This window comes from Dermacentor albipictus, chromosome 9 (assembly GCF_038994185.2).
Source record: "Dermacentor albipictus isolate Rhodes 1998 colony chromosome 9, USDA_Dalb.pri_finalv2, whole genome shotgun sequence".
Classification (NCBI taxonomy): domain Eukaryota; kingdom Metazoa; phylum Arthropoda; class Arachnida; order Ixodida; family Ixodidae; genus Dermacentor; species Dermacentor albipictus.
In genome coordinates, this window is record NC_091829.1 from 55,360,153 (window position 1) to 55,387,967 (window position 27,815).

Sequence of the window (27,815 nt, forward strand, 5' to 3'; positions counted from 1 at the left end):
CGAACGCCGCTTGCACGTCGGCAAAGTTGTGGACGGGCCGCCACAAGCTAAGAACAAGGAAGCGGGCCAATCGGAGACGCCGGCACCATTCTCCTCACCCTGCTATCTACTTTCAGTACGCTACCTCGGCCCCAGCGAAAGTGCCTCGTTTCCTACGCACTCCTTATCTCTAGTTTGGCCCATAACATAAAGAAAACCATTCGCGTTAGGCAATAATATTCGGTTTGAAACCAAACAAGTCACTCCTGCAAAGGAGAGCGTCTGAGTGAACTGTTGAAATAACAGTAGGAGTAACCGCGCATGCTTGCGTCGGCGGTTACGTGAGTATATGACGTCAGTATATTGTAACAAAGTCAGAGTGAAATCACTTTAGCTTATAACTACCCTGTTCCGCTTGTAAGACCTATAAGGCCCAAACTGGGGTGTTCGCAGAGCCTGCAACAACGTATACCTCCTGCGTGGCGGAAACCTTGAGTCGCGAATCGGTCGTCAGCGCGATGCCTCGCACACAAGAGTGTCAGCGCGTGATCTGCCACACGTCTCTTTGCAGTGTCCAAAACCTGGAGAGAGCAGATATATTTGCCGCATATTAGATGTGTGTTCGTTGCGTACTTGCGATATTTCTGATGATTTGCCAAGCTTGTGTGTTGCACAAATTTCATCGTAATTTGGCATCTGATCTTCACATGTATTTTAGCGATATCATCATGTTTGAAGGATAAGCGTCATCTCGCAGCCCACAGTACAGTGCAGTAATACTGAGAACGGCCAGTAAATGCGCCATCACACTGCGCAGCTGCTGCTCGACAAAGCTCTTGCATAGCCAATAGCAATATTGAGCTTCACAGTCTTAGGCCACTTCTGGTTATGTTAGGTATACTGCTGCAATCCTCAAGAGTGGTTCCACCTTTCTTTCCATTTGATACTGTGAATCGGAGCCGTGACAGCCGTAAAGATAATGGTAATGGGCGAAAGCATCAAATGGCCCACATAGCGAAAGGGCCGGCGTCTGTAGCAGCGAACCAGCCCCTGAATTCTTATTGGCTGCGATGCCACGTCACGTGTGTGCCTCGACGGTGCAGAAGGGACAGGAGGGTAGACCTGTGCTGAGCTGGCGCGGCAGGTGTTGCGTGAGGGGTGAGAGCATCGTCGCGACGCCAGGTCACCCTTGCTCTCGGAGACCTTTGTTATTTGCCCGTTGCAAGTCCTAGCAAGCTATCGCCTGCGTTCTAACTTCGCCAAGGTAATCGCTATAAAGAAATTAATGTGCAAAAATCAGAATAAATTGGAGTGGAAAAGTGTTGGTGGTAGTGAGATTTGAAGCTACTACCCCACGATCAGAGGCCCAGTCTCTTACCTGCTAAGCTAAACCGGCTACTCCTAGATAACAGGCGTGTGCACTCTGGTTTACGACGTCATGCGACTTGCACAAAAGTTTCCATCGCCAAGCCCGGCGTTACGGAAGCGGTGACGACAAAATCACCGCGGCTTATTCGAGAGCGTCCCCATTAACTTATATAATAGTTGGGCAAGGTAGCATGAAGTTGCGGAAATAAGTGCACTTGCCTTGCGCTGTCTAGGAGGCGTTGGTCAAGCGTCTCGACGCGGTCGCTGGCCAGCGAGGAGTTCATAACTCGAACGACCACTCCGCGGCGTCCGATTTGACATTATTGCTTTCGCATTGCCAACTCATAACACGTGCTTAGGTCTCCTCGGATTTTTTGTTGACTTTGTTGCCGTCGAATAACTATATGGCTCATATCAGCCACATGCACCGGGCGGCCGTCGTAAGCGGCGGGTAGGCGAACAGCGCCGCGAACAACAGAAGTAAGTGCACTGGCATGTGAAGCAGACGACGGTGCCAAGGCGCTCAAGGTACATCCAGTGATATCGCACTGCACGTCTTAAAGTCTGGCCTACTAGAAAACCCATTCTCGTGTGCCTGTTTTTGGGAAAAGTAGCCACTTGTAAGAGGCTGGTCTCATTCGCCGTACCAGGTACTATGCACAGTAGAAATCTAGTGCGAATTGCGATGCAAGTGCAACCCGCCAGAAGAGCCCGATGCGGTAAGCTAAGACATGGAGCTCCAGGGTTTATATTCCAGATGTTATTTTGCTGTGCATGCTAACATTGTGGCATACCTAATTATGTAAATAGGCGAAGCAGGCAGGCCCGCGATGTATCAAAAATGTGTAAGATACGTACCACTGGGTATGTGTCACGCGGCCACTGGTACGTGCTCCATGAGCCAACGGGTATCTGCCGCACTGCAATGAACCTTTTCTGACGTCAACTTGGTTCACTGAAAGTATCACATCACACCTATACGGTGATGTTTCTGTGACGCGATTTTTCTAGCAAATAAGGGTCGGAGCCGACGTTGTGGCGCTTTTCTACACTCAAAAAAGCGTTCTTGCCAAAAATGACTGATTGCATCACATTTCCCTTTCTGTGCTTTTATAGGAGACAGTGAGCTAAAAGGCTTTTGCTGCAACCGAAATGGCACACAACGGTTGTTCTGATTTTCGCTTTAGTCACACAATAACGAAGCATTTCTCACAAGACCTCAAAGATTGCCAGAGTGACTGTGGTGGTTAAAAGCGCTAAAACTTTCGCTTTTGCTTGCATTACTTGGCTCCAGGGGAAGTCCATGGTCTTCGCGAAATTACTGTGGGATCGAAACCTAGACGAAAACCCCAGTCTAGCACCACTCTGTAGAACGGACTGATCTGTTATTGTCTGAGCTCTTGCGTTGCGCGTCCTTTGCGATGAAGTGACGCTTAGAACGGACAGTTTCGGACGCCGCAAGCACTTTGTCATAAAGGCGTTCGTCTGTATTACACTTTGTTCTAACGACTGGAACGAATACGTCGCGTCCCACATAGCGCCCGCTAACGCACTTAAGTGTGTGCGCTCTAGCTTCCATTCCGCTACGAGAATTAATGAGGTTCATCTTAGCGTCACGACCAGGAGAGTGTTGCTTTGTACCATTCTCGTCTCGTTGCAGCAAGCACTTTGGAACACTGTCTTCAACTGCACCCGAAAATGGAAGACGACGAAGTGTCCCTTCTGAGGTGGCTCCACATCGTTCCCGTGAAAAATCTCGGATTCCTCGAAAATAGGTATCATACTTCAAGAGGTTAGACCACAAGTCATCCGAGGACGCTCCGGACACTCATGCGCAGTCTGGTTTTCTCGTATTCAGCGAATGTCACTCCATTATCTCTGCAGCTGAATCACGCACCGGGACTAGGCCTAGTGCCTCCGTTGACGCGCTGGCGGCAGTAGATTCGCCGGCGCCGCTCAACAGAATGGCATTGCCGGCAGCACAATTGACACCTGAGCCTAGATCCCAGCTCCTGATTCCTGCCCCAAGTCCATCGGCTACAGCCCACCCACCGTCATTCTAAAATGCACATCACACCATGAGTGATCTGGCCGCAGGCCGAAGCCCGGCGATGGCTTCCCAGTCACCGAGTGGGAGTGGTGCTCCAATTGTTGTGCTTGAAGAACCGAGTACCCCTACGGATTTGTCTTCTGCGCTACCATTGGTGCCGTCGGCTACCTGTGATTCTCAGAGGCGTCCTTCGGAACAATTTGCACAATATTCGTCTTCAGCCAACAACGGCTCCTAAGGCAAGCGTTACTGTCAGCGACTGACCACCCAGTTGCCGACGCCCACCTCGGTTTGCTATAAAGCAACCATTACAGCTCTGGCCCTCACAAGCCTCACGGAGATTACGAAGAGGATTATTCAGGCGAACCTCGACACTTGTCTTGGCACCGCATGCTTCCGCAGCTTCACGGCCACGATAAGTCAAATACCATCGCTGTGTGGCTCCCGACATTGGCGGCTGTCGAGAGTTTTTAAACGCTTCAGCGTCTGTCGATCACAAGCGAAGTCACCGTGCCGGTCCTGGTGTACCTGGTACAGGGCTCGGACTTAGAGCGCTGTGTCGTTTATAACGTGGACGCTGGCGAGGACCAGACTGCTCCCCTGCGTGAGCTCGACTGTCCTACTCGTCGTGTAATTCAAGCGCGTTACATGAGAATGGGGCACTCTTGCATCGTCGCCTTGCAGGGCCCACCAATTCCACCAGCCCGCCTGTACTTGTATGGCTGCATTCTACGACATCGGCCATATAAACCCAGTGGCGTGTATTGTTACAACTGTTTCCTACCTGGCCACATGCGCCGATCCTCTCCGTTTACAGCGCCCGATGAAGCTGTACAAGCTGGCACAGTGTCTTACCGATGTGGACTCTGCAAGTGCGACGACCACGAGATCACTTCTACAACTTGTCCCACAAAGCAAAAGGCCACTCAGGAGGTTCATCGCGGGAATCATATGCAATGGCCTCCGCTTGCTGCCACACAAACAGTGCCGACATGTAACACGTTTGCGGTGCTCCAGTGGGATGACGACTGGCCAGAGCTCTCCGAGCCCGACCCGCCTGCACCCCATTCGCAACAGACTTACAGTGACAAAGTTCGCAAATAACGCCGTCGCCCGCTGGTTACACAAAAGCAGAGCGTGCCGGACCACCCGCGTGATGATATGGTACTCCAAGCAAGTCCAAGAGCTAGCGCTTCAGTAGCAGGAGGAACGGACATGTCAAGTAGGAGGACAGTCTCAGAATACGACCTCACCCCCCCCCCCTCACCTGATGTAGCCATGCCGGCGTTGTGCTAGATGCGGCACTAGCCTTTCTTTGCATCTTCGATAACGTCCATGGCGCGAATCACCACCGCCACATGCTTCCCACATACTGCAGCAACACGTATACTATAGGAACACAACTACTGCAACACATACTACGGCAACACACTACGGCAACACATATACAGATTGTAGCTACGCGTACTACATCAAGACACACTACAGCAACACATCTACAGCATCACATACTGCAGCAACACATACAAATACTACTACAACACACACTCCGAAAACGCATACTACGGTAACACATACTGTAGCAACAAAATCGCGGTGAAAATGCTTCGATCTTAGTCAATTGCGCGCGACAGAGCAGATAATCACAACAAACACAAATATGACGGAAAGTGGGGCGCGCAGGCTGCCTTGCTGAGCACGGGATCTCTCCTCCCCACAACACACGATATGCATCTATATTTACATAAAAACCAGTGCAATGCGCAACATAACGAACTTCATAACCCCACATACCGGTAGCGCTTGTTGAAATCGTCATTTTTCGGATACACTCGCTTTACATTGTACGGTACTTCGTCAGCGGGAAGACTAGCGTTCAGTGAGCAGGTCGTCGCATTAAGAGCAAAGCTTTCTTCGCGAACATTTCCGGACTTTGCCGATCGCGGCTGCTGGGTGCTGCTGCTGTCCTGTCTCATACGCAAAGAAAAAAAATTATTTACGGGCCGTGTTTATGTTGCGACCACGTGTGACTATGTGCAGCTCACCACCGTCGGCGTGCATAAAATAGTGAGTCAGCTGACCGGCGTGAGTGTGCGTTCCGTGAGTGGGATAAAAGCAGAGGCCCTTCGAGGTCCGCTGCTGCCTCCAAAGCAAACAAGATCTGACCTCAAATATGGAAGAAGCACTGAGAAAGCTGGAAGGACAAGGATACACATGTACGACAGCTTGCAGCTTGGTGCAACTGTAATGCAACGGGTGTAGCTGCAAGATTCTGAATACGTCTTTCTTAAGAGCAAGCTTTAGCATGGGTGCATCTCCGATGCCGCCTATTCAGATAGATGTAAAACGCAAAAATGAATTTCCAAGATAACCCCTGGGCCGATTACATAAAATATGGTGCATCTGACAGGGAAAGGTAGGTTCTAGTGAGTCTTGGAAGCGGAATTTTTATTTTAGTTATACATTTTAATGTTACGGAAAGTGTTGAAAATTGCTAAGTCTGAAAAAAAGAGAAAAACGGAAGCACGAACTTTACAAATCCGTAACTCCGTCTCAAGAACACATATACCAGTTCTGTCAATTGCATAAGATAAAGAATCTAAAGCGGATTAATTTGGTAAATCTATTCATATCTTACGTGATCTTGTTAAATTTTTCGCAAGCGTTTAGCAAAGTCTTACTCGCATATTAATGGTCTATTTGATAGCCATATATAACAAGTCAGTATTGTACGTTTTAGATCTTGTATGGGATGCAATTCACATTACTGTGGCATCGTTTTCCGTCCAATTTTGTAAACTTGACTGTTGCGTTATGTGCGCTTTTGCGATTTTCGACAATTTTCGTCGAAAAATTGACGGCCGAAGCAGAAAATTCGCCACTAACAGTCACACCTTCTTTTACAAAGAACAAACCTCATCTAATTTCGTGGAGTGGATGCAGAAAAAACGGTTCTCTGCAACTCCTAAGTACATGACTCCTAAGTATATGAAGTTAGGATAGTGGCATAAAGTCAGAGTGGAACCCCTTTACGTTATAGCGACCCTGTTTGGCATACTCAGCAGAAAGTTTTCTTTGCAAAGACCCCAGTGGAGCGTTCGTCCTTTCATTTAGGCCCAGGCAGAGCCAGCTGAACGCTTCCGCGTCACATAATGCGCCCCGGTAATTGCAGATGGGCAAGCTTGTAAGACATATAAGGCCCAACCTGGGGTGTTCGCAGAGCCTGCAACAACGTATACTTTCTGCGTGGCTGAACCCTTAGCTGCGGAAGTCTCGTGAGTGCGACGCCTCGCACACAAGAATGTCAGCGCGTGATCTGCCACACATTTTTTTTGCAGTGTCCAAAATCTGCTGAGAGAGCAGATATATTATCCGAAAATTAGATACGTGTTCTTTGCGCACTTGCGATATTTCTGATGATAAGCCAAGCTTGTGTGTTGCACAAATTACATCTTAATGTGGCATCTGGTCCTTGCATGTTATTTAGCGATATCATCAGGTATGAAGGATACGCGCCAGCTTGGAACCCGCAGTTAACTGCAGTAATATTGAGAACCTGAGAACCGCCAGTAATTGCGCTACCACTCTGCGCACCTGCTGCATTACAAAGTTCTTGCACAACCACACAAAATTGAGCTTCACAGTCTTAAGTCGCTTCTCGTCATGTTAGGGTATACTACTGCAATTCTCAGGAGCGGTTCCATTTTTCTTTCCATTAGAGACTGTGCATCGCAGTCGTTACAGCCGTAAATGCTGGACGATGATAATGGGCGACAGCATCAAATGGCCCGCTGAGAGAAAGGGCCGGCGTCTGTAGCAGCGAACCAGCCCCTAAATACGCATCGGCGGACACGCCACGTCACCCCCGGTCTCGGAGGCCTCTCTTAGTCGCCCGTTCCGCGTCCGCGCAAACTTTTGCCTGCGCTTCATCTCGGTAATCGCTATAAAGAAACTAATGCGCAAAAGTCAGAATAAATTGGAGAGGAAACGCATTGGTGGTAGTAAGTTTCGAAGGAACGACCCCCGCTCCGTCCCCGAGTCTCTTACCTACTAGGCTAAACCTGCTGCTCCTAGATAACAGGCTTGTGCACTCTGCTTTATCCCGTCATACTACTTGCACCAAAATTCATATCGTCTAGCTCGGCGTGACGAAAGCGGTGACGACCAAATCACCGCGGCTTATTCGGAAGCGTCCCCACCAGCTTATATGGCAGTTGGGCAAGGTAGCATTGCGTCACCGAAATAACTGCACAGGCCTTGCGCTATTTAGCAGGCGTTGGTCAACCGTCTCGACGCGCTCGCTTGCCTGCGAAGAGTTCATAACTCGAAGCACCACTCAGCGCCGTCCAAATGGACATCAATGCTTCCGCATTCACAACTCATAAAGACTGCTTCGGTGTCCTCGGATATTTGTTGCTGACGTTGTTGCCGTCAAATAAATATATGGTTGATACCAACTAAATGCGCCTAGCGGCCATTGTAGGCGGCGAATAGGCGAACAGCGCCGCGAACAGCAGAAGTCAGTGCACTCACATGTGAAGCAGACGACAGGGTGAAGGCTCTCACGCTTCATCCAGTGATATCGCAGTGCAGGTTTTAAGCCCTCACCTACCAGAAAACGCATTTTCGTGTGTCTGCTTTTGAGAAAGGTCGCCACTTGTACAAGACACTTCGCGGTACGAGCTACTATATAAAGTAGAAAACTAGTACAAATTGCGATGCAAGTGCACCACGCCAACAGAGCCCGGCGCACTAAGCTAAGACGTGGAGCTGCAGCAATTATATTCCAGATGGTATTTTGCTGCGCACGTTAACATTTTCGTATACCCAATTATGTAAATAGGAGAAGCAGGCAGCGACGTATCAAAAATGTGTAAGATACGTCCCAATGAGCATGTATAATGAGGTTACTGGGTACGTGGCCCAGGAGCCGACGGGTATTTGCCGCTCTGCAATGAACCTTTTCTGACGTCAACTTGAGTGACTGAAAGTATCACATCACACCTACACGGTAACGTTCCCGAGACGTGATTTTATGCGAAGCATACTACTAGAGCTCAACCCAGCTCCTCAGGCGCGGCGGTGTCACCTTCAATACCACGTGACACCATGACGTAACGACAGAGGAGAAACGGGGCTCCAACTCACGCCGTCGCTCGCGGCGTCGCCTTCAAGGCTGACCACGTGACACCGTGACGTCACGACAGAGGAGAAACGGGGCTCCAACTCGCGCCGTCGCTCGCGGCGTCGCGGCGGTATATAAGCAGCTGCGCTTGCCTCTGCTAGACACTCACGAGGTGAGATGCCTTCTGGAGACAGAGCTGTTCGTTGGAATGAGAAGCGAAGGTTGCGGCGTGCTACAGAGACTGTTTCTAGGTGGCTTTGCTACGGCGCAGCGACTACGCGCCCCGCACCGGACGCGGTGAGCGTCGAGCAACGCAGCGTTCGGCGCGACAACGAAATGTGCGCCTGAGCAAGCGCCGCACGCCTGAGCCGATGCCGACGACACCGGCTTTTCTGCGACACGAGCTCCTTAACGCTGTCGCGTTAAAATAAAGGCTAGTATGCTTCGCATCCTGGGCTTAACCTTAGTTAGCCACAGCCATTTTTTCTTGCAAATGATGGTTGGAGTAACGTTGTGTTTTTTTTTTTCTAGTCTCAAGAAGCGCGTTCTTGCGAAATATGACCTTCAACATGGCGTGTGTGCTCTTTAAAGGCTCGCATAGGAGATAGTGAGCTAAGAGGCTTTCGCTGTCACTGAAGTGGGGCAAAAAGACTGTTGTATGTTTCTTGTTAATCATACAATGACAAAGTGTTTCTCACAAGACTACAAACACTGCCAGAGCGACTGCAGTTGTTACGAGAGATAACATGTAGGCATGTGCGTGCATTGTTTGGCTCCATCAGCGCTGGACGGGTGCAGCTATTTCTTCTCCATGGTGGGATAAATAATACCTTGTGAAGTGTTTCTCACAAGACTACAAAGCATGCCAGACTGTGGTGGTTAGGAACGATAACATGTAGCTTTGTGCGTGCAATTTTCGGCTTCAATATGAACCCCGACCCATTTCTATTTTTCTGTATGGTGGGATCGCATGCTTCTCTTATGCAGACGCAAGCTCCAGTCGGGCACCGCACTATCGGACGGAATGACCTGTTCTTGTGTGAGCCGTTGCGCTGCGCGACATTTACGATGAAGTGACGTGTATAACGAAGCGTTTCGGACGCCGCAAGCACTTTGTAATACAGGCATTCTACTGTATTACGCTTCTTTGACACGACTGGAACGAATACGTCGCGTCCCACATAACACGAGCTAAAGCATTTAAGTGCGTGCGCTCTAGCTTCCATTTGGCTACTATAATTAATGACTTTCTCCCTAGCGTCAGGACGCAGAGCGTGTGGGGTTTGTACCATTCTCGTCTCGTGGCAGCTAACGCTTTGAAGCACTGTGTCAAACTGCACCCCCACCATCGGGGCAGCTTTCATTCCCCAGTCCTTTCCTAGCCGTGCGCTACGAAGGTGCTGCGCGATATTGTACCACCTTCGGGTTTCTATCAGGTTGTATCGTACCTTTCTGGAGTAAAAAAAAGTTTGCCGACGATTAAGACTCTCCCTAATTATGATGCGAAACCTTACGCGTGTTCATTTCGCGATGTATTGGCTGGCGCGGACAATCTGTCTCGTGCGACCCCTTGCAATCGGTGCAAAGTGTGGCTCCATTGCCTCGCTGATCGAGAAATCGCGTGATGTAATGCGCAGGTGAAGCGTGGGTGCGATTCACAGAAGTCGCCGCAGACAGACCTCCACTCATGCAACGCTTTTTTTCCTTATATGGTGTCGGTCGACGTGCTCTCCGCATGCCATCGATGAACAGACGAGCAGCGAAGATGTGGTGTGCTTTACCTCAATCGAGCCATCTATGCATACATAGGTGATATTATTATTATTATTATTATTATTATTATTATTATTATTATTATTATTATTATTGGAAACAGAAGACGAATGAATCTTTTGACTGTGCAATAATTTATTCTTATTCTTTTATTGGGTAGACACGTGTGCAAGTACCACCGCATAGCAAACGGGAATTCCAAAATATGTACAAATTCACTGTGAACTACCTAATTAAGGAAAGTAGATGACACTCAGCGTAATGTTAGAGCAGCCTTAGTGGTTAATTGTCGTGCAATTTCTTTCAGTGTAGTTCCGATATAACGAGAGTTATAGCCGTTTTCTGTAACCATTCTCCCTCAGTATACGGCCACGTATTAACAGCAGACGGGAATTCAATAAAGTTTACAACTTCACTGTGAACGAACTAATTAAGACAAGTAAATGAAAATCAGCGAAATGATAGAGTCGTCTAATCTGTCAATTCAAGCATATTTCTTTTCCAACATGCCTACATTAGATTCAGGTCTACAGAGTATTCGCGTGAAACTGGAGACGAACATTTTTTCTTGTCGACGCAACCCTACATGGACGGACATCGACCACTGACGGAGGGTATACTATAAACAGCTTCGATGTAAGAGGAGCCGTGGGTCTCACTGTTTAGTTTCGTGAGCTGCTTCGCCGGTTCCACATATGTCGGCAAGTTCGCGTACACTCTCCGTTGCAGTTACTTTACTCTTTGCGATGCTTCGTCATTCTCAATGTCTTGGGAACTAACCCAATCTTCAGTCACGGTCCAGTTCACACAGCTTAGTGCAACGACAGCCGCGGATGGCGACGAGTGTGAACATGCCGGTGCGTTTACGTCCGACGTCGACGCACAGCAAACAGTCAGGCGCCGGATGCAAGTAGAGTTGGGAAGCGCAAGGAAGGAAAACGTGTCTTAAATTGTGCCTCCGTTTAGCAACAGTGGGTCGAACAGCGTCAAGAAAGCAAGCATGCTTTGTTTCCACTGACCGGCCATGAAGAAAGCCATGTATGTATATACTAAGCTTATGCTTAAAAAAGGACGGCAGATGTGCAAACACAACTTTTCAAACAATTTTGCAAACGGAGACAAGAGGGACACGGGGCCATTATTGAACGTAATTTATGATGCCACTGTTATGAACTGGCACGACCCTTGGATTCTTCCAACAAGAAGAAAAGGCACTTGCACACAAGAAAGATTAAGAATGTGAGTAAGGAGAGGAAGAAAAACAGAAGAGCTCTTGATAAAAAAAAACTGGTATACGGTCGTAAGCAAGAGAAGGCTTCGGTTTCAACTTACGGCTGCTGCGATACCGTTTTCTGAAGAACATGAAATGTTGAAATGGTCACTGCACATATACTGCCAGTCACCAGAGCTAATAGCATCCGCAGTATTCAGGAAAAACGATGAAAAAGTGTTCAGCGAATGCATTGGCGATACTGTAATAGATATTAAGAATGCCACGAGATGGATGATTTAGGATATTAACCTAAGCACGCTCCGAGCTGTAATCGTTTAGCACAGGTCTAGAAACGTTTGGGATCGCTTTTTACATGCTTCTCGACAAACTTAACGTATGCATCACTGTCGCTACGCAGGGGATGACCTACGAAGTAAACCACGCAATTCCTCTGAAAAACATGTGCGATAGCGAGCAGGACAAAACTATTTGCAGGTATTGAAGGCTGCCAGAGCAAATTATACATCTTCAGTAAGGATGCCATCCGCTTTGTTGACATATACAGCACGGTACAATTCAGACAAGTCGGCATCACTGAGATATTGGGAAAGACCTACATGGTCACCGTTGGGAAAAAAAACCAGCGCACAGGTTCGCTCAACACATGAATCAGCTCTAAAGAAAATCCCGTATTCGAGCGGAACATGGCAGTGGTCAATAGGAGCCAAACTGCTAACAGCAACAGAACACTCACCAATGCAGATATTAGTCAGAATCAAATCCATAACACTGCAAGCTGAATAGTAACACCAATAAACTGCGTTATTCCAAGAAATTCCACAGAGAAGAACAGCGCACTACAGCGAAGGGATGATAAATATGTATATGTCGCGCGTGAAGACACCCCAACTATAGAGGGAACATTGAAATCAGCAGCTACTAGGACATAATATATTGCAACATCAATAACTTCAACTAGTAATATGTTAAGAAAACTGCAAGTTACTCATGTTAGGAGTGAAGTCGGCTGCGCAGAGCAGCACATTGTTGCCACGTTTAACAGGAACTTCAACCCACGCAATGGCTGGCAAAATCTCAAGGTCCGCTCGTGGGTGCGACCCGCGACCCCTGCCGGCCACTAAACCAAGAGTGGGTGGGGAGGGCTTTTTCAGGACACGATAAAGTTATTTCCTCCTCCTCCAGCACGCCACTTAGCGGTAAGATTCTACCGCACGGCAATCAGCACGCCACCGCCGTACTGAACAGGTTCATCATACACGCGATCGCATCTGTGAACTGTGTATGCCGGTGAAAAGGAATTCTTGGGCAGTAAGTCGTTGCAAAGCCGAGTTTCAGTTAAGGCTACAACATGTTACGAACAAGCTGGCACGTTCTCGCACAAACAGAAGAATTTCTTCCGTAGACCACGAACGTGTTGATCAAAAACGGAGCACTTCATTAGTGAGGTTAGAAAAGAAATCACGTTATATTGTCGCCGGCGTCCCTGTATGCACCACGCATGCTACTTGGACTAGAATTTCCATCGCCAAGCCCGACGTGACAGAAGCGGTGGCGACAAAATCACCGCGGCTTCCTCGGGAGCGTCCCCATTAGCCTCTGGGGCTGTCGAGCAAGGTAACATGACGTCACGGATCTAAGTGCGCAGCCCTTGTGCTATCTAGGAGGCGTTGGTAAAGCGTCTGGACATACCTTCCGGTTCCTACCTTTAAAGACGACTCAGTGGCGTCCAATTGGACATTAATGCTGTCGCATTCACACCTCATAACAAGTGCTTAGGCGTCCTGGGATTTTTTTTTTATGTTGGCGTTGTTGTCGTCGAATATGGCTCATACCAGCTACATGCATCGCGCGGCCGTCGTAAGCGGCGCGTAGGCGAACAGCGCCGCGAACGGCAGAAGTCAGTGCACTGGCATGTGAAGCAGACGACGGGGCGAAGGTGCTGGCAGTGCACCAAGTGATAACGCAATGCCGGTTTTAAGGCCTGACCTCTTGTACCTCACCTCTTGTCAAGGTCACCTCTTGTACGAGGCAGGCCAAGTTCGCGGTATCAGGTACTATATAAAGTAGAAAACTTGTGCAAACTGCGATGCAAATGCGCCCCGCCAAAAGAGCCCGACGCCATAAGCTAAGACGTGGAGCTCCAGCATTTATATTCCAGATGTTATTTTGCTGTGTACGTTAACATTGGCACGTACCTAATTATTTAAAACACAGGAAGCAGGCAGGTGATGTATAAAAAATATGTGATACATACCATTGGGTATGTATCATGAGGCTATTGCGTACCTGCCCCAGGAGCCAACGTACCTGCCCCAGGAGCCACTCTGCAATGAACCTTTTTTGACGTCAACTTGGGTGAACGAAAGTATCACAACGTCATAACTACACGGTGACGTTTCCGTGCCGCGATATTTCTTGCAAACGAGAGTCGTAGTCGACGTTGTGGCGTTTGTCGAATCTCAGAAAGTGCGTTCTTGTTGAATATGACCTTCAACGTCGCGTTTGTGCGCTTTAACGGCTCGCGTGGGAGATATTGAGCTAATAGGCTTACGCTGCCACCAAAGTGGTGCAAAATGACTGTTCTAATTCTCTCGTTACTCATACAATGACGAAGTGCTTCTCACAAGACTACAAAGATTCCTTGACGAACTGCAGTGGTTAGGAGCGATAACATGCAGGCTCGCGGATCCATTATTTGGCTCCAATAGCGCTGCGCGGGATAGTCCGGTTGTCATGTACGGTGGGATCGAAACCCACAGGCACGCTGCTCTCATGCAGACGCAAACTCCAGTGGAGCACCACTCTGTAGAATGGAACGACCTGTTCTTGTGTAAGCTGTTGCACCGCGCGACCTTTTTACACACTTTTCAGACACACTTTTTAGACACTTTTTTACACACGCACACTTTTTAGACAAAAATCTAACGACAACATCGCGTCCGACACAGCAGAATAATTGAGGTTCTTCCTTGTGTCACGAATGGGAGCGTGTCGGTTTGTACCGTTCTTGCATCGTGGCAGCTAACGCTTCGGAAACCGGTGTTAAACTGCACCCCCGCTTTAGGGACCGGCTTTCACTTCCCAGTCCTTTCCTCGCTATGCGCTACGAAGATGCTGTGAGACATTGTACCGCCTTCCGTTTTAAACCAGGTTGTATCGTATCTCAAAGACATCCTTGCTCATCAGCGTGGAGCCCGCAGAAAATACCCGCCGCCTCACCCACACCTTAACGGGGAAGAGGCCGCCGATTGGCGTAAAATACAGACCGGGGTGTTCCCCCATTTAAAATTGCTAAGCGCCATGTATCCCGCTCGTTATAGGGCCAACTGTCCTTCGTGCGGTGGCATACCTACCCAAATACACATAACCTGGGAGTGCACTAAGCACCCTCATAGGCCAGATGCCAGTAGGACAATGGAGCAGTGGGAGGCACAGCTCGCCCGCCCCGACCTGGCAGGACAAAAGTCCTTAATTAGCCAGGTCAGGCAGGCGGCAGAGGCCAGTGGGGTCCTGGACTGAGAGGCTCCGACCACCCCTCCTTCAAATCTTTACAATTGCAATAAAGTTTCTCTCTCTCTCCTGAAGTAAAAAAAAAATGCCGACGATTACGATGCTCCCTATTATAATGCGAACCCTATACGCGTTTTCACGTATTGGCTGGCGCGGACAATCTGTCTCGTGCGACCCATTGCAATCGGAGCCAAGTCTGGCGCGGCTGCCTCGCTAACCCCAATAAAGTTTGTGTGCTTTAAGGTGTTTGGTATCTTCAGCTCCAGTACTTATTGTGGTAGACGAGGATAAATAGCCACTAGCGTTTATTTGTAAGGCGTGCAAGGTGGCATTCCCGAGGTTCAGTGACCTGCGGACACATTGTCCTCCCACTTTCGTATCAGCGTTGCCGTTGTCGAGTCGGGTCAGCCGACGCGCTTCTGGGAGGCCCACTGCGAAGAGCCCGCGCTGCACTCCGCCGTCGACAGAACCGTCGTCTGACATCTTCCAGGCAACGCTGTCGAGCTCCGTTTGGCGTCAACCACAGTAAGCATGCTAACCGCTTGTTTGCCGGCTGCCAAATTGCCCTAATCGCGGTTAACGGCAACCGCAGTCACACTGACAGTGTTTCGCTGCGTAACCGCCGCTTCGCCTGCTGTGTAACCGAGCTGACCGTGGTTACCGATGTCGTTAAGGACTCGCTTGTAACGGAGGAATTATGATTTACAATGGCAAAAGAGCGAGTACGCTTTCCGAAGCATGCCAACGAAGCAAAAACGCGGGAAATGGTTAAAAATAGAGCAGTCATATTTGTGCTAAACCCGGGTGCGATAAAATCTTATCGAAGCTTTAAGATAAGGTTCACTGCTACATGTGAGATATAGTCCTTGGGCTTCGAAGAGACATGAATCGCCAGTTTACAAATTGTCGTTTAAATAAGTTATAGAGAAGCCTTGTGGTCTTGCTGTTGTTGAAACGAGAGTCCTGCAATGGAAAAGCTAACACTCTGGCTCCATTATGACATTTTCGCTGCAGAAGCATTTACGCCAGAGTTTGAGAAGAGTTTGAACTGTAGAGGCGCAGAGGCTCTGTCCAGCATTTTACCTTTACCTCGGCGCCCTACACGGAGAGAATCCGTGAAACCAACAAAAAAGGAAAAAAAGCGATTTAAGCATTTGTGTGCCAGCAACATCTTCCGCGCACAATGTCTGGTGCCAGGCTTGGTCAGTCGAAAACTAGCATTTTTTTACTACTTCTCCGAAGACGCGTCTCCATATAGTCTTGCCTTTACAGTGGCATCCCACAAGCACGATTGCTATGAAATGGGCTAGTTGGTGACTGTTCCTATTTGGTCATCCACTAGCCCGTTACGAAGAGCACCGACAAGACATGAATCGACCGCGTGTTAGTGTTTAGTGTCTGCGCTTTTAGTAACGTGCTAGCGCATAACAAGGTACGCACCCCAGAACGAAAACACTCGGTATCTCATTCGACAGCGTTTGCATTTGGGATGTTACATGGACGCAGGTGTTTCAAAAACACCACATGCACACCAACGTTCAACGAACCCACGATTTCCATTTTCCTCTTCCGGAAGGACGCTACCGAATTCAGTATATTTTTCCTGGGGAGCTTCTGGGACCTGTGACTTTCAGCGAAGACACCAGTTCATGCATTGAGGAGCTTCCACGGCAGCGCCTACTCGTTTTTTCTCAATCGGCGGAACTGAACATATGTCGCCACCACGGAGCCTTCTCTTTCCATAGTGTCGCCTTTGGAGCTTCGATACTCTGCTGCGCACCCAATGTGGGCCCTACTAAATGATGGAATTACGGGAGCGAACCATTGCACGGCATTTAATTTGCACGATTTACAGGTTCTGGCTCCGACGACCACGGTCAATCGTGGGGCTGAGTCCACTGTTGCAGCCTCAGTATACGTGGCGAGTCCAGCGTTCTACAGGCACCTCTCCGACGCGTGGCCGAACGTCGTCCTCACCACCAATCACCGCCTAATGCGTGGGTGCTCTCCTGCTGCGCTCGGTGCTCACTGACCGCCGCTCCGTAGGGCCCGCAATGAGAAACTTTTAGCATGTCCGCCATTCCGGCAAACGGGGGCGGTCGGGGGCGTAAACGTGAGCGGCCGGAGCAGTGCAGCCGCCTGGTGTTGTAGAGCTCAACCAGGCAAACACAGAGCTAAAATTGCAGTAACCTACCTTATTCTGCTTCACTGCTGGTGCAAATTTTCGGAAGCGGCGTAATTGTGTTCATAATTACGCCGCTTTCGAAAACTTACAACCCTGCTTAGAAGATTATAATAATTGGCTCTGTGTTTGGGTGGTTGAGCTTTGCGCCACCAGCAAGCGCCACCAATCTGGCCGCTCACATTTACACCCCCGCTCATCCGGCAAACCGCCCGCGCTTGCCGGAACACCGGACGCACTAAATTTCTCAGTTAAGTGGAAGCCGATCACTACGGCAATGCTACCTGGCCACCTCCATGATTTTATTAAGGCGAAAGCCTTATGACTCTATTTTTCAACCCAAACATGACTAGTCGTTTAATAGAAATGATTATTGATTAGCAAAGTTAATAATTGATTTATTAGTGATAGGATTAGGGTGAACGATGTGACCCATAGAAGGGCAGAAGCGTACTTCTCATGTCCAGCCTTGTCTTAGTCTTCATTGATGATTAGCAAAGTTAATTGTTGAATGATTAACTGATTAGATTAAGGTGGTTTAAGGTCAATTAGTGCGGATTAAAGTGAATTAAAGTGGATAAATATGTATTAAAGAGAATTAGGGTGAATAAAGGTGAATTAAGGTATCTTAGCATGAGTTATAGTAGATTAAGGTTAATAAAGTGGATTAAGGTGATGCAAGAGGATTAAAGTGGATAACGGTGGATGAGGTTGAATTACAGTAGGCTTAATTTACAATGATTTCGCCTTTGTGTCTTTTAGGCTATAGCTAAATACATCATTTTTTTTTAGCCTCGGCTGCGCGAAGTTTCCCCAAATCAGGACAGACAAGAACGCTGGGGCGTGGTGCGTGTCTCCCTATATGTCCCCACTGCATGTCGGTAGAGACAAACAGACAAGTCAGAATCTTATTCTTGTCCTCCTTTAGGCAATCTAGTCGCGAACCCAGCACACACATCCCACAGTGTAATGTAACCATAGTTGTGGGGAAAAAATACGATTATTGGTTACCCACTTCTATTTAAGCAAAAGGCCTTAGAAAGTGAAAGACATAAAAAATAATTTCTAAAGATTGCTCGGCTAACTTAACAGTTCTAAAACAAAAAAGCCAAATATCAAATAAAAAAACTGGAGGACGCCTCAGCTTCTCTTTTATGAGTGCAACGCGAGCGAGTACACTTCAAGTACCCAGGACGTTACCCGAGCAAGTTTGATAAGTAATTTAGGCTTCTGTATGCATGCATTATCTTCCGAGACAATCTAGATCGATATCTGCTTCAAGGCTACATGAGTCTGAAAGCCAGTAATTCTTCATCACTTCTCGAAACGCATGACCCCACATAGCCTCGCTCTTACAGTTGCATCCCAGAAAAGTGCTACGAGAGGGGTCTAGTTGGTGGCTGTTCATACTTGGTTAAGCTCCAGCCCGTTAGGAAAACCACATACATGAAATGCGTCGACCGTCTGTCAGCGTTTAGTGTCTGCGCTTTTACTAACGCGCTAGCGCATAAACAAGCATGACTCCCAGAATCAGTATCCAAAGTATCTCATTCGACACCTTTGGCATTTGTCACGGTATAACGCGGACGCCGGTGGCAATAACGTTGCACGGCCATGTTCAGACAGCCCCCGATTTCCATTTTCTTCTTCTGGAATGACTCTATCTAAATGAGTCACAAGAACAGCACAAACATCAAGAATAATCTTTTTTCCTGGCCAGGCTACCGCCAAGCCCAGCGCGTGACAGAGAATAACCGTCGCAGGAAAAAATACCTTGCTTCTGTATTGCGAACAGCAAAACGTATGGGGGAGTATCCTTGAATTCGACATTTAAAATAAAGTATGGGGTTTTACTTGCCAAAACTACTTTCTGATTATGAGGCACGCCGTAGTGGAGGACTGCGGCAATTTCGACCAACTGGGGTTCTTTAACATGCACCTAAATCTAAGTACGTGGCTGCTTTCGCATTTCGGTCACAAGACAATGCGGCCGCTGAGGCCGGGATTCGAACCCGCGGCCTCGTGCTCAGCAGCCAATTCGACACTGTCAATAAAAACCCCATTGAAGTCAAACGCCGCAGTGAATGCATCAGCGTAAGCCCTCCACGATGCTCACAAAAGTTCTGAGTGGTGAAGCAGCCGCAAGAAAGTCGAACATTTTGGCCGGCTTCATTCCTGCAAAAACTTTCGCGGTCAGCTCGGAAAGCAGCGTGAGAGGACAAAGGTCACGTGGCTTACCAGGCGCGGTCCTCTCGAAGTGAAACGGCAAGCTGCTAACGATGTAGTAGAAGTTCCGGGAGGGATCCCAACGTCGTGACAGTTCCGACGAAAGATTGCACGTCCACGGAACGAGCACGACGTACGAACGATAGAGGCATGCAAAGCTCAAGTAATTCGCTATCGTGCAAGTTCGCCATGGCTCGCGAGAAACACGCCACAGCCGCGCAGGTGCGTCAGAAAAGGCACTGCTTTGGTCCTCGGCAAAACGCAGCACCACCACCGAGAGCACGAAATCGACTGCAAGACATGGCCGCTAAAAAAAAGAAAGTATTATTAATAAAGATAAAAAAACGGCTCAGTTAACCTCGGCGAAACGCCATTGGAGAAAGAAGTTTGCCGATCATTATAATCATGGCGGTGTAGTTCCCAGTGGCGCCAACTCGCTGATCGGAATTCCATGTTTCGCGCGCTGAATTCATGCCATTAGGGGATTCAGGCTGCTGATTTTTTGCCTTGTCTGGCCAACCGATAGTTCATAACTGATAGAGTAATGCAAAAGACGTAGGCAAGCGAGAAACCTTACTTTAACAAGACTGCATGTCACGATTCGAGCGCGCGAACGTCTTGGTTCACCACGCCAATGAGCGACAGAGCTGTGCCCGACGGCCACCCCCGAGAGCACAAAGTGGACGTGCCTGGCGACACTCGCAAACGAAAGCACCCAGACAAAAGCGTTCGTTCTTTGTAACGGCCCATTTCATTTTCCATTGCTTTTGTTTTGTTTGTGTTATCATCGGCATTTTCCTTATCGTGATTTCTTAATCATGCAGCATTTTCCTGGTCGACTTCGTCGGGTTCTGTCTCCGATCCGCTGCTCTAGTCGTATAGTAACGAAGTAGACCAGCTCCAAGTCCTTTCTACCGTAGATAATGTTTTAACGTTTTACAGCGGCGCTGTTATACGCTAGGCTCTGGCGGTTTGTGTGCGTAGGCAAAAAAAGATGGCGACCACCACAAAAAGAAGCATAAAGCAATAGCCTATCGCTGGGCATGCCCCAGCTGCATTTAATAGCAAAAAGTGTCAAAACGTACTACGAAAAAAATAGCGTAACAAAAAAAGTAAAACCGGAAAAAACACTGTGTAGTATGGATTGAGGTTTGACGTCGCGGGCTCTATAGGTAAACCGGGCAAACCACATAGCTGTATCTCAGTTCTCTTCCACCTGTGCAATAGGTAGGTCGGGTGCGGTGAGTTCTCCGGGAGAACGGCGCGCCTACGAAAAACACAGTCGTGGACAGCAGCGGGAATGTGCGCGGCGACGGGCGGCACGCAATGCAGACAAAGATTTTGCAGCAAACGCCAAGGGTATGCACCAGTGGTTGGATCACCCCTACCGAATCCACTCCCATCATAATGTGGGTGATGATTCATGCATAGACCTGTCTCGGCCAGACGGAAAGTAGATCGTGGCGTTTCTCTTGGAAAGGTTCGGCATTCCATGGGCCCTATAACGTAAAACTATTCCAATATATTTCTATTCCAATTTCCTGACGTCACATTTGCGTAACCACCGATGCAAGCACCGGGCGGTCACCCGCAGGGTTGTCTGAACAGACCAATCAAACGCTCTCCTCGTTCATAGGAGGTCACTTTTGTTTGCTTGAAAAACGATTAACATTGCCTACACTGAGCGGCTTGTCGTATCTAATTGGCTGACAAGAGGCGAGGAGAACGCTCAAGTGGAGAGGGAGTCACTGGGGCAGAGCCAGTGCACTGAAAATCGATAACTGGATAAAGAGGGTGGTGCCGGCGTCTGCGAGTGGTCGGCTTTCCCTTACTTAGCTTGCGGTGGCTGGTCGAAAATCACGGCGGCATGCAACGGAAGCTTAGAAATCACGCTAAAACTGACCCTCAGCAAAGAAGAGTTGGCAGAATGAGATGGTAAACGTGCCGAAAGGGCTCGAAAACGTCACACGGCCACGCAAGAAGCTTTATTATACGCAATTACAGCCATGCTCTCCGGCAGGTGCGAGTAGCCAGCGTCTCAGCGATCGGCGACAGCTATCTTTTATTCCTTTCAGAACGGGGCAGCCTGCGGCTATTCCGAAGAAAATTCAGTTTTGTGCGGCATATTAATGCGTCTTTATCGCGTACACGTCACTTTGACGCGGTGAGTTTGTGCGGTTTTGTGACGTCGCTTGACAGCCAGGTGAAGTGGGTGCAGCCCGAAAACTTTTTACCAATAACCGAGGGCTAATGGCGAAAAGAGGTCGAATCAGAAATAAATGTTTTTCTTTTTTCTGTCAAATCATGCATAATCGGTGTGTACACATCATATAAGATGGGGAGGTATCGCGGTTTTCGTGACGTCGCGTGACAGACAGGCGAAGTGGGCGTGGTCGAAAAAAGTTTTTGACCAATCGTGGAGGGCTGATAGCAGAACTGGAATAGAAAAGTTTGGAATAGTTTTACGTTATAGCGCCCCATGTTACACAAACATCGCTGTGCACACGACGCGTCATCGGTCGTGTACAGACCTCACATTGGCCAAGAATCTTTCCTGCGTCGCCACACAGCCACTGGCCGTATATCAGAACGATCATAAAGCGAAAGTCACTTTGGTTACCAAATGATAAATCTTCCCGGCCATGGTGGCTACATTTCGATGGGGGGCGAAACGCGAAAACGCCCGATAACTTAGATTTAGGTTCGCGTAAAAGAAAGGGAGTTGGTCCCAATTTCCGATCTGATTATGTGGCACGTCATACGGCGTGGCTCATAATCAGATCGTCATTTTGGCACGTAAAATACCATAATTTTTAAAAATAATCAATCACCCGCCGTGGTTGCTCAGTGGCTATTGTGTTAGCCTGCTGAGCACGAGGTCTCGGGATCGAATCCCGGCCACGGCGGCCGCATTTCGATGGGGGCGAAAACACCCGCGTCCTTAGATTTAGGTGCACGTTGAAGAACCCCAGGTGGTCGAAATTTCCGGAGTCCCCTTACTACGGCGTGCCTCATAATGATAAAGTGGTTTTGACACGTAAAACCTCATAATTTTTTTTTTTAAATAATCAATCCAAGAAACAAAACAAAAAGGTTACAAATAAAAAGAAAAGCGCAGAATATGCAATTTATTAAAAGAACAAGGAAATAGCGAAGAAAAAACGAAGTTCATTGTGGTAGGTCTATTTTATTGTCAATCAACATATTTACAATTACCGTATTTATCACCGTATGTACAGCTCCACTGGTCCTTCATCTTCAGACAGTGCAATGGCTCTGAATTTTTTATTATTATTTCCGGCCATGCCGTAGAGAATTTTGGCGCGCCAAGTATTACATTGTAGGAGATTAATATACTTCAAATAACAGGGAACAGCCGCCACAGAAGCATCCCGAATTACAGGCGTGAAAAGGATGGTCAGAAGGCAGCGCCTCTGCCTTCTGACCGTCCCACTAGACGAACAGCCAGTCGAGCTACCTGACACGGCATGCATCGTGGCGAGCTCCCTTGTGCCGAGTTATTCTAATTTGTTCCTGTAACAATGGAACTTTCGCACTCTTCACGACGACAGCGACGGATAATCTGCTAAAATGCCATGCGCATGCGCGAGAAAGGTGATTTCGAACCAAAGTTGTATCGGTGCTTGCGCGAATCGACGTCGAAACAGGCAAATATAGAAATAAACTTGCGCTGTGCAAACGTACATTTGCTGAAATACATACATCGAGAGCTCTTCTTTTTTATTCGATTGATATTTTTGAACGCGTTGCTTCCATCACAGAGTTCTCGAATCATTATAGGCGAGGTAGGTAGATTTGAAAAGGTGAAATAAAAACACATTTGCGGATTTCGACGCCTTCAGACGCTTCGCCCTATATATTGAATTCGCCGAACAATAAAAAAGTATATAATCCGAACATAGCTTGACCCCCATAGACAAAAAGAAAACTTGGAACACGACGTGCCTTTATTTATCGTAAGCTCCGCTAGAACGTTTTCTTTATGCCCAATGCCATAAGCTGCATCCCAGCCAAAAGTGCCACAAAAGTCGTCCTCATCTGATGAATCACCCATGTCCTCGACAACCCTAAGTCGTACTCAGTGCCCTAGAGTGCGTTGGATTTGCAGCTTTTGCTAAAGCCAGTCTGAATAATCTGAAAACTTGGCTCCCGGCGGGTACCACGGAAAAACTCCGTTAGCTTGGTAAGTTTGCTAACTTTGTTCACAAATATACGAGTAGGTCGAGATCCTTTGGTCAGTAATATAGGTCGATGGCGCCCTCAGCGTAGCGCAAAAAAAGAAAAAAAAGTTGAGTTATGTTCGAGTAAATACTATACTCTGAGCTGCCAGCGAGAATTTATTTCTTTGCGCATAAAGAAAATGTTGCGTGGCAAAATAACCGTTGCTGAACCCTTTCGGCGTGAATACGACATCACTCTGCATAATATTCACTGAGCACTCGTTTTGGTGGCTCTTCGAACGCCACTTGCACGCTGGGAAAGTTACGGACGAGCCGGCCACAAGCTAAGCAAAGGAAGCGGGCCAATCAGAGACGCCGGTGCCATCCTCCTCACCCTGTTATCTACTTTCACTACGCTAGCTCGGCCCCAACGAAAGCGTCTCACCTCATACGCGCTCCTTATCTCTAATTTGGCCCCTAACAAAAAGGAAAACCAGTCCCGATAGGCAATACTATTCGCTTTAAAACCAAACAAGTCACTCCTGCATAGGAGGAGAGCGTTTGAGTGAACTGTTCAAACAACAGCAGGAGTAACCGCGCGTGCTTGCGTCGGCGGTTACATGAGTATATGACGTCAGCATATTAGAATAAAGTCGGAGTGGAATTACTTTAGGTTACAGCCACCCTGCTCCGCTAGCAATACCTATAAGGCCTAAGCTGGGGTGTTCGCCGAGCCTGCAACAACGTATACCTCCTGCGTGGCGGAAACCTTGAGCCGCGGATGGGTCGTGAGTGCGATGCCTCGCACACAAGAGTGTCAGCGCGTGATCTGCCGCACGTCTCTTTGCAGTGTCCAAAACCTGGTGAGAGCAGATATATTTGCCGCATATTAGATGCGTATTCGTTGCATACTTGCGATAATTTCTGATGATTTGCCAAGCTTGTGTGTTGCACAAATTTCACCTTAATTTGGCATCTGACTTTTGCATGTACTGTAGGGATATCATCAGGTTTGATGCATAAGCTTCAGGTTGAAGCAGGCAGTACAGTACAGCAGTACTGAGAACAGCCCGAAAATGCGCCACCACTCTGCGCACCTGTTGATCGACAAACCTCTTGCATAGCCAATGGCCATATTGTGCTTCATTGACTTAGGCCGTTTCTGAGTATGTTAGGTATACTGCTGCAATCCTCAGGAGTGGTTCCATCTTTCTTTCCATTTGATACTGTGGATCGCAGCCGTGACAGCCGCAAAGGCTTGAAGATGGTAATGGGCGAAAACATGAAGTGGCCAATTGAGCGAAAACGCCGGCGTCTGTAGCAGCGAACCGGTCCCTGAATTCTCATTGCCTGCGACGCCACGTCACGTGTGTTCCTCGACGGAGCAGAGGGAGCAGCAGGGTACACCTGTGCTGAGCTGGCGCGGCAGGTGTTGCGTGAGGGGTGAGAGCATCGGCGCGACGCCTGGTGACCCTTGCTCTCAGAAGCCTTTGTAATCCGCTGGTTCCTTGCGCGCGCAAGCTCTGGCCTGCGTTCTAGAATCGCCAAGGTAATCGCTATGAAGAAATTAATGCGCAAAAATCAGAATAAATGGGAGAGAAAAAAGGTTGGTGGTAGTGTGATTTGAAGCTACGACTCTACGCTCAGAGGCCCAGTCTCTTACCTACTAGGCTAAGCACGCTGCTTCTATATAACAGGCCTGCGCACTCTGCTTTATGACGTGATGCTATTTGGACAAAAATTTCCATCGCCAAGCTCGGCGACACGGAAGCGCTGACAACAAAATCACCGCGGCTCATTCGAGAGCGTCCCCATTAACTTATATACCAGTTGGGCAAGGTAGCATCACGTTGCGGAAATAAGTGCACTGGTCTTGACCTATCTAGGAGGCGTTGGTCAAGCGGCCTGACGTGCTCGCTTGCCCACGAAGAGTTCATAACTCGAAGGACCACTCGGCGGCGTCAAATTCGGCAATAATTATTTCGCCTTCCCAACTCATAACAAGTGCTTAGGTGTCCTCGGATTTTTTTTTTCGTTGACTCTACCATACCAACTACATGCACCGGGCGGCCGTCGTAAGGCGCCAGCGGCGTCTCAGCGACGTGTAGGCGAACAGCGCCGCGAACAGCAGAAGTCAGTGCACTGTCATGTGAAGCAGACGACGGTGCGAATGCGCTCACGGCGTATCCAGTGATATCACACTGTAGGCTTTGAGGCCTGACCTCCCACAAAACGCATTTTCGTGTGCCTGCTTTTGAGCAAGGTCCGCACTTGCTCAAGGCAGGCCCCGTTCATGGTATGATGTACAATATAAAGTAGAAAACTAGCGCAAATTGCGATGCAACAGCACCCCGCCAACAGAGCACGACGCGGTAAGCTAAAGATTGAGCTCCAGAATTTATATTGCAGAGGTTATTTTGCTGTGCTTGTTAACATATTCGCATACTTAATTATGTAAATACATATTCGCATACTTATTATGTAAATACGCGAAGCAGGCAGGCAGGCGATGTATCAAAAATTTGTAAGATACGTACCATGGGGTATGTATCATGCGGCCACTGGTATGTGCCCCATGAGCCAGCATGTATTTGCCGCTCTGCAATGAAAATTTTATGACGTCAACTTGGGTCACTCAAAGTAGCAACTCACACCTACACTTTGACGTTCCTGTGACGCGATTTTTCTTGCAAATGAGGATCGGAGCCAACGTTGTGGCGTTTTTCGGAACTCAGAAAGCGCATTCTTGCCGAATATCACCGTCAGCATCGCGTCTGCGCTCTTTATGGGCTAAGATAGGAGACGTTGAGCTAAGAGCCTTTCGCTGCCAATGAAGTGATGCACAAAAGCTGTTTTGATTTTCTCTCTAATCACACCATAACAAAGTACTTTTCACAAAACCTCAAAGATTGCCAGAATGACTATGGTGGTTAGAAGCGATAACACGTAGGCTTGCGCTTGAATAATTTGGCTCCAATGGTAGTCGCAACCCAAAGAAATGATGATGTACGGTGGCATCGAAAACTAGACGAAAACTCCAGTCGAGCACCGCTCCGTAGAATGGAATGTCCTGCTTTTGTATGAAGTGTTGCATTGCGCGTCTTTAAATAACAATGAAGTGACGTGTAGAACGGACGGTTTCGGACGCCGCAAGCACTTTGTCATAAAGGCGTTCGACTGTATTACGCTTCGTTTCCGTACCGGAACGAATACGTCGCGTCCCACATAGCGCCAGCTAAAGCACTTAAGTGTGTGCGCTCTAGCTTCCATTCGGCTACTCGAATTAACGAGGTTCATCTTCGCCTCACGACCAGGAGCGTGTTGGTTCGCAGTATTCTCGTCTCGTGGCAGCTAGCGCTTTGGAACGCTGTCTGCAACTGAAGCCGAAAATGGAAGACGACGAAGTGTCCCTGCTAAAGTGGCTGCTCATCGCTCCTGAGAAAATTCTCGCATTCCTCGTAAATAGGTTCCATACTTCAAGAGATTAGACCACAAGTCATCCGAAGACGCTCCGGACGCTCACGCGCAGTCTGGTTTTCTCGCATTCAGAGAATGTCACCCCATCATCCCTGCAGCTGAATCATGCACCGCCTAGCGCCTAGTGCCTCCGTTGACGCGCTGGCGGCGGTAGATTTGCTAGCGCCGCTCATCACGACGGTATTACCGGCCGCACAATTGACACCTGAGCCTGGATTCCAGCTCCTGGTTCCTGCTTTAAGACCTTCGGCTACAGACCACCCGCCGCCTTCCCAAAATGCCCATCAGACCGTGAGTGATCTGATCTTAGGGCGGAGCCCGGCGATGGCTTCCCAGTCACCGATAGGGAATTGGGCTACAATTGTGCATGACCAACCGAGTACCCCTATGCACCTGTCTTCTGCGCTACCATCTGTGCCATCGGCCCCCCGTGGTTCTTAGAAGCGTTCATTGGAACAATGTGCACCAGATTTCTCTTTGGCCAACAGCGGCTCCCAAAGCAAGCGTTCCTGTCTAACGAATGACCACCCTGTTGTTGACACCAGGCTCGGTTTGCTATAAAGCAACCATTAAAGCTCTGGAGCCCACAAGCCTCACAGAGATTCCGAACAGGATTATTCAGGCGAACCTCGACACATTGCCTTGGCACCATAAGCTTCCGCAGCTTCACGGCCAGGAAGAAGTCAAATACCATCGCTGTGTGGCGCCCG

General features: G+C 48.5%; 1 protein-coding gene across 9 annotated transcripts in view; it reads right to left on the bottom strand.

Moving 5' to 3' along the window:
* The window catches only part of LOC135896562 (MYG1 exonuclease), a 631,131-nt gene that overhangs the window by 452,709 nt on the left and 150,607 nt on the right, over nucleotides 1–27,815 (bottom strand). Inside the window, exon 3 of one of the 9 annotated variants that reach the window (XM_070525812.1) lies at nucleotides 26,166–26,227. The exons of 6 other annotated variants lie outside the window; for them this stretch is intronic. In XM_070525812.1, coding sequence (XP_070381913.1) covers nucleotides 26,166–26,227 — 62 coding nt within the window. Of the gene's footprint in view, nucleotides 1–19,459; nucleotides 19,605–26,165; nucleotides 26,228–27,815 lie in introns of those variants that run through there. 2 more of the 9 variants (XM_070525816.1, XM_070525819.1) reach the window with 2 other exon arrangements.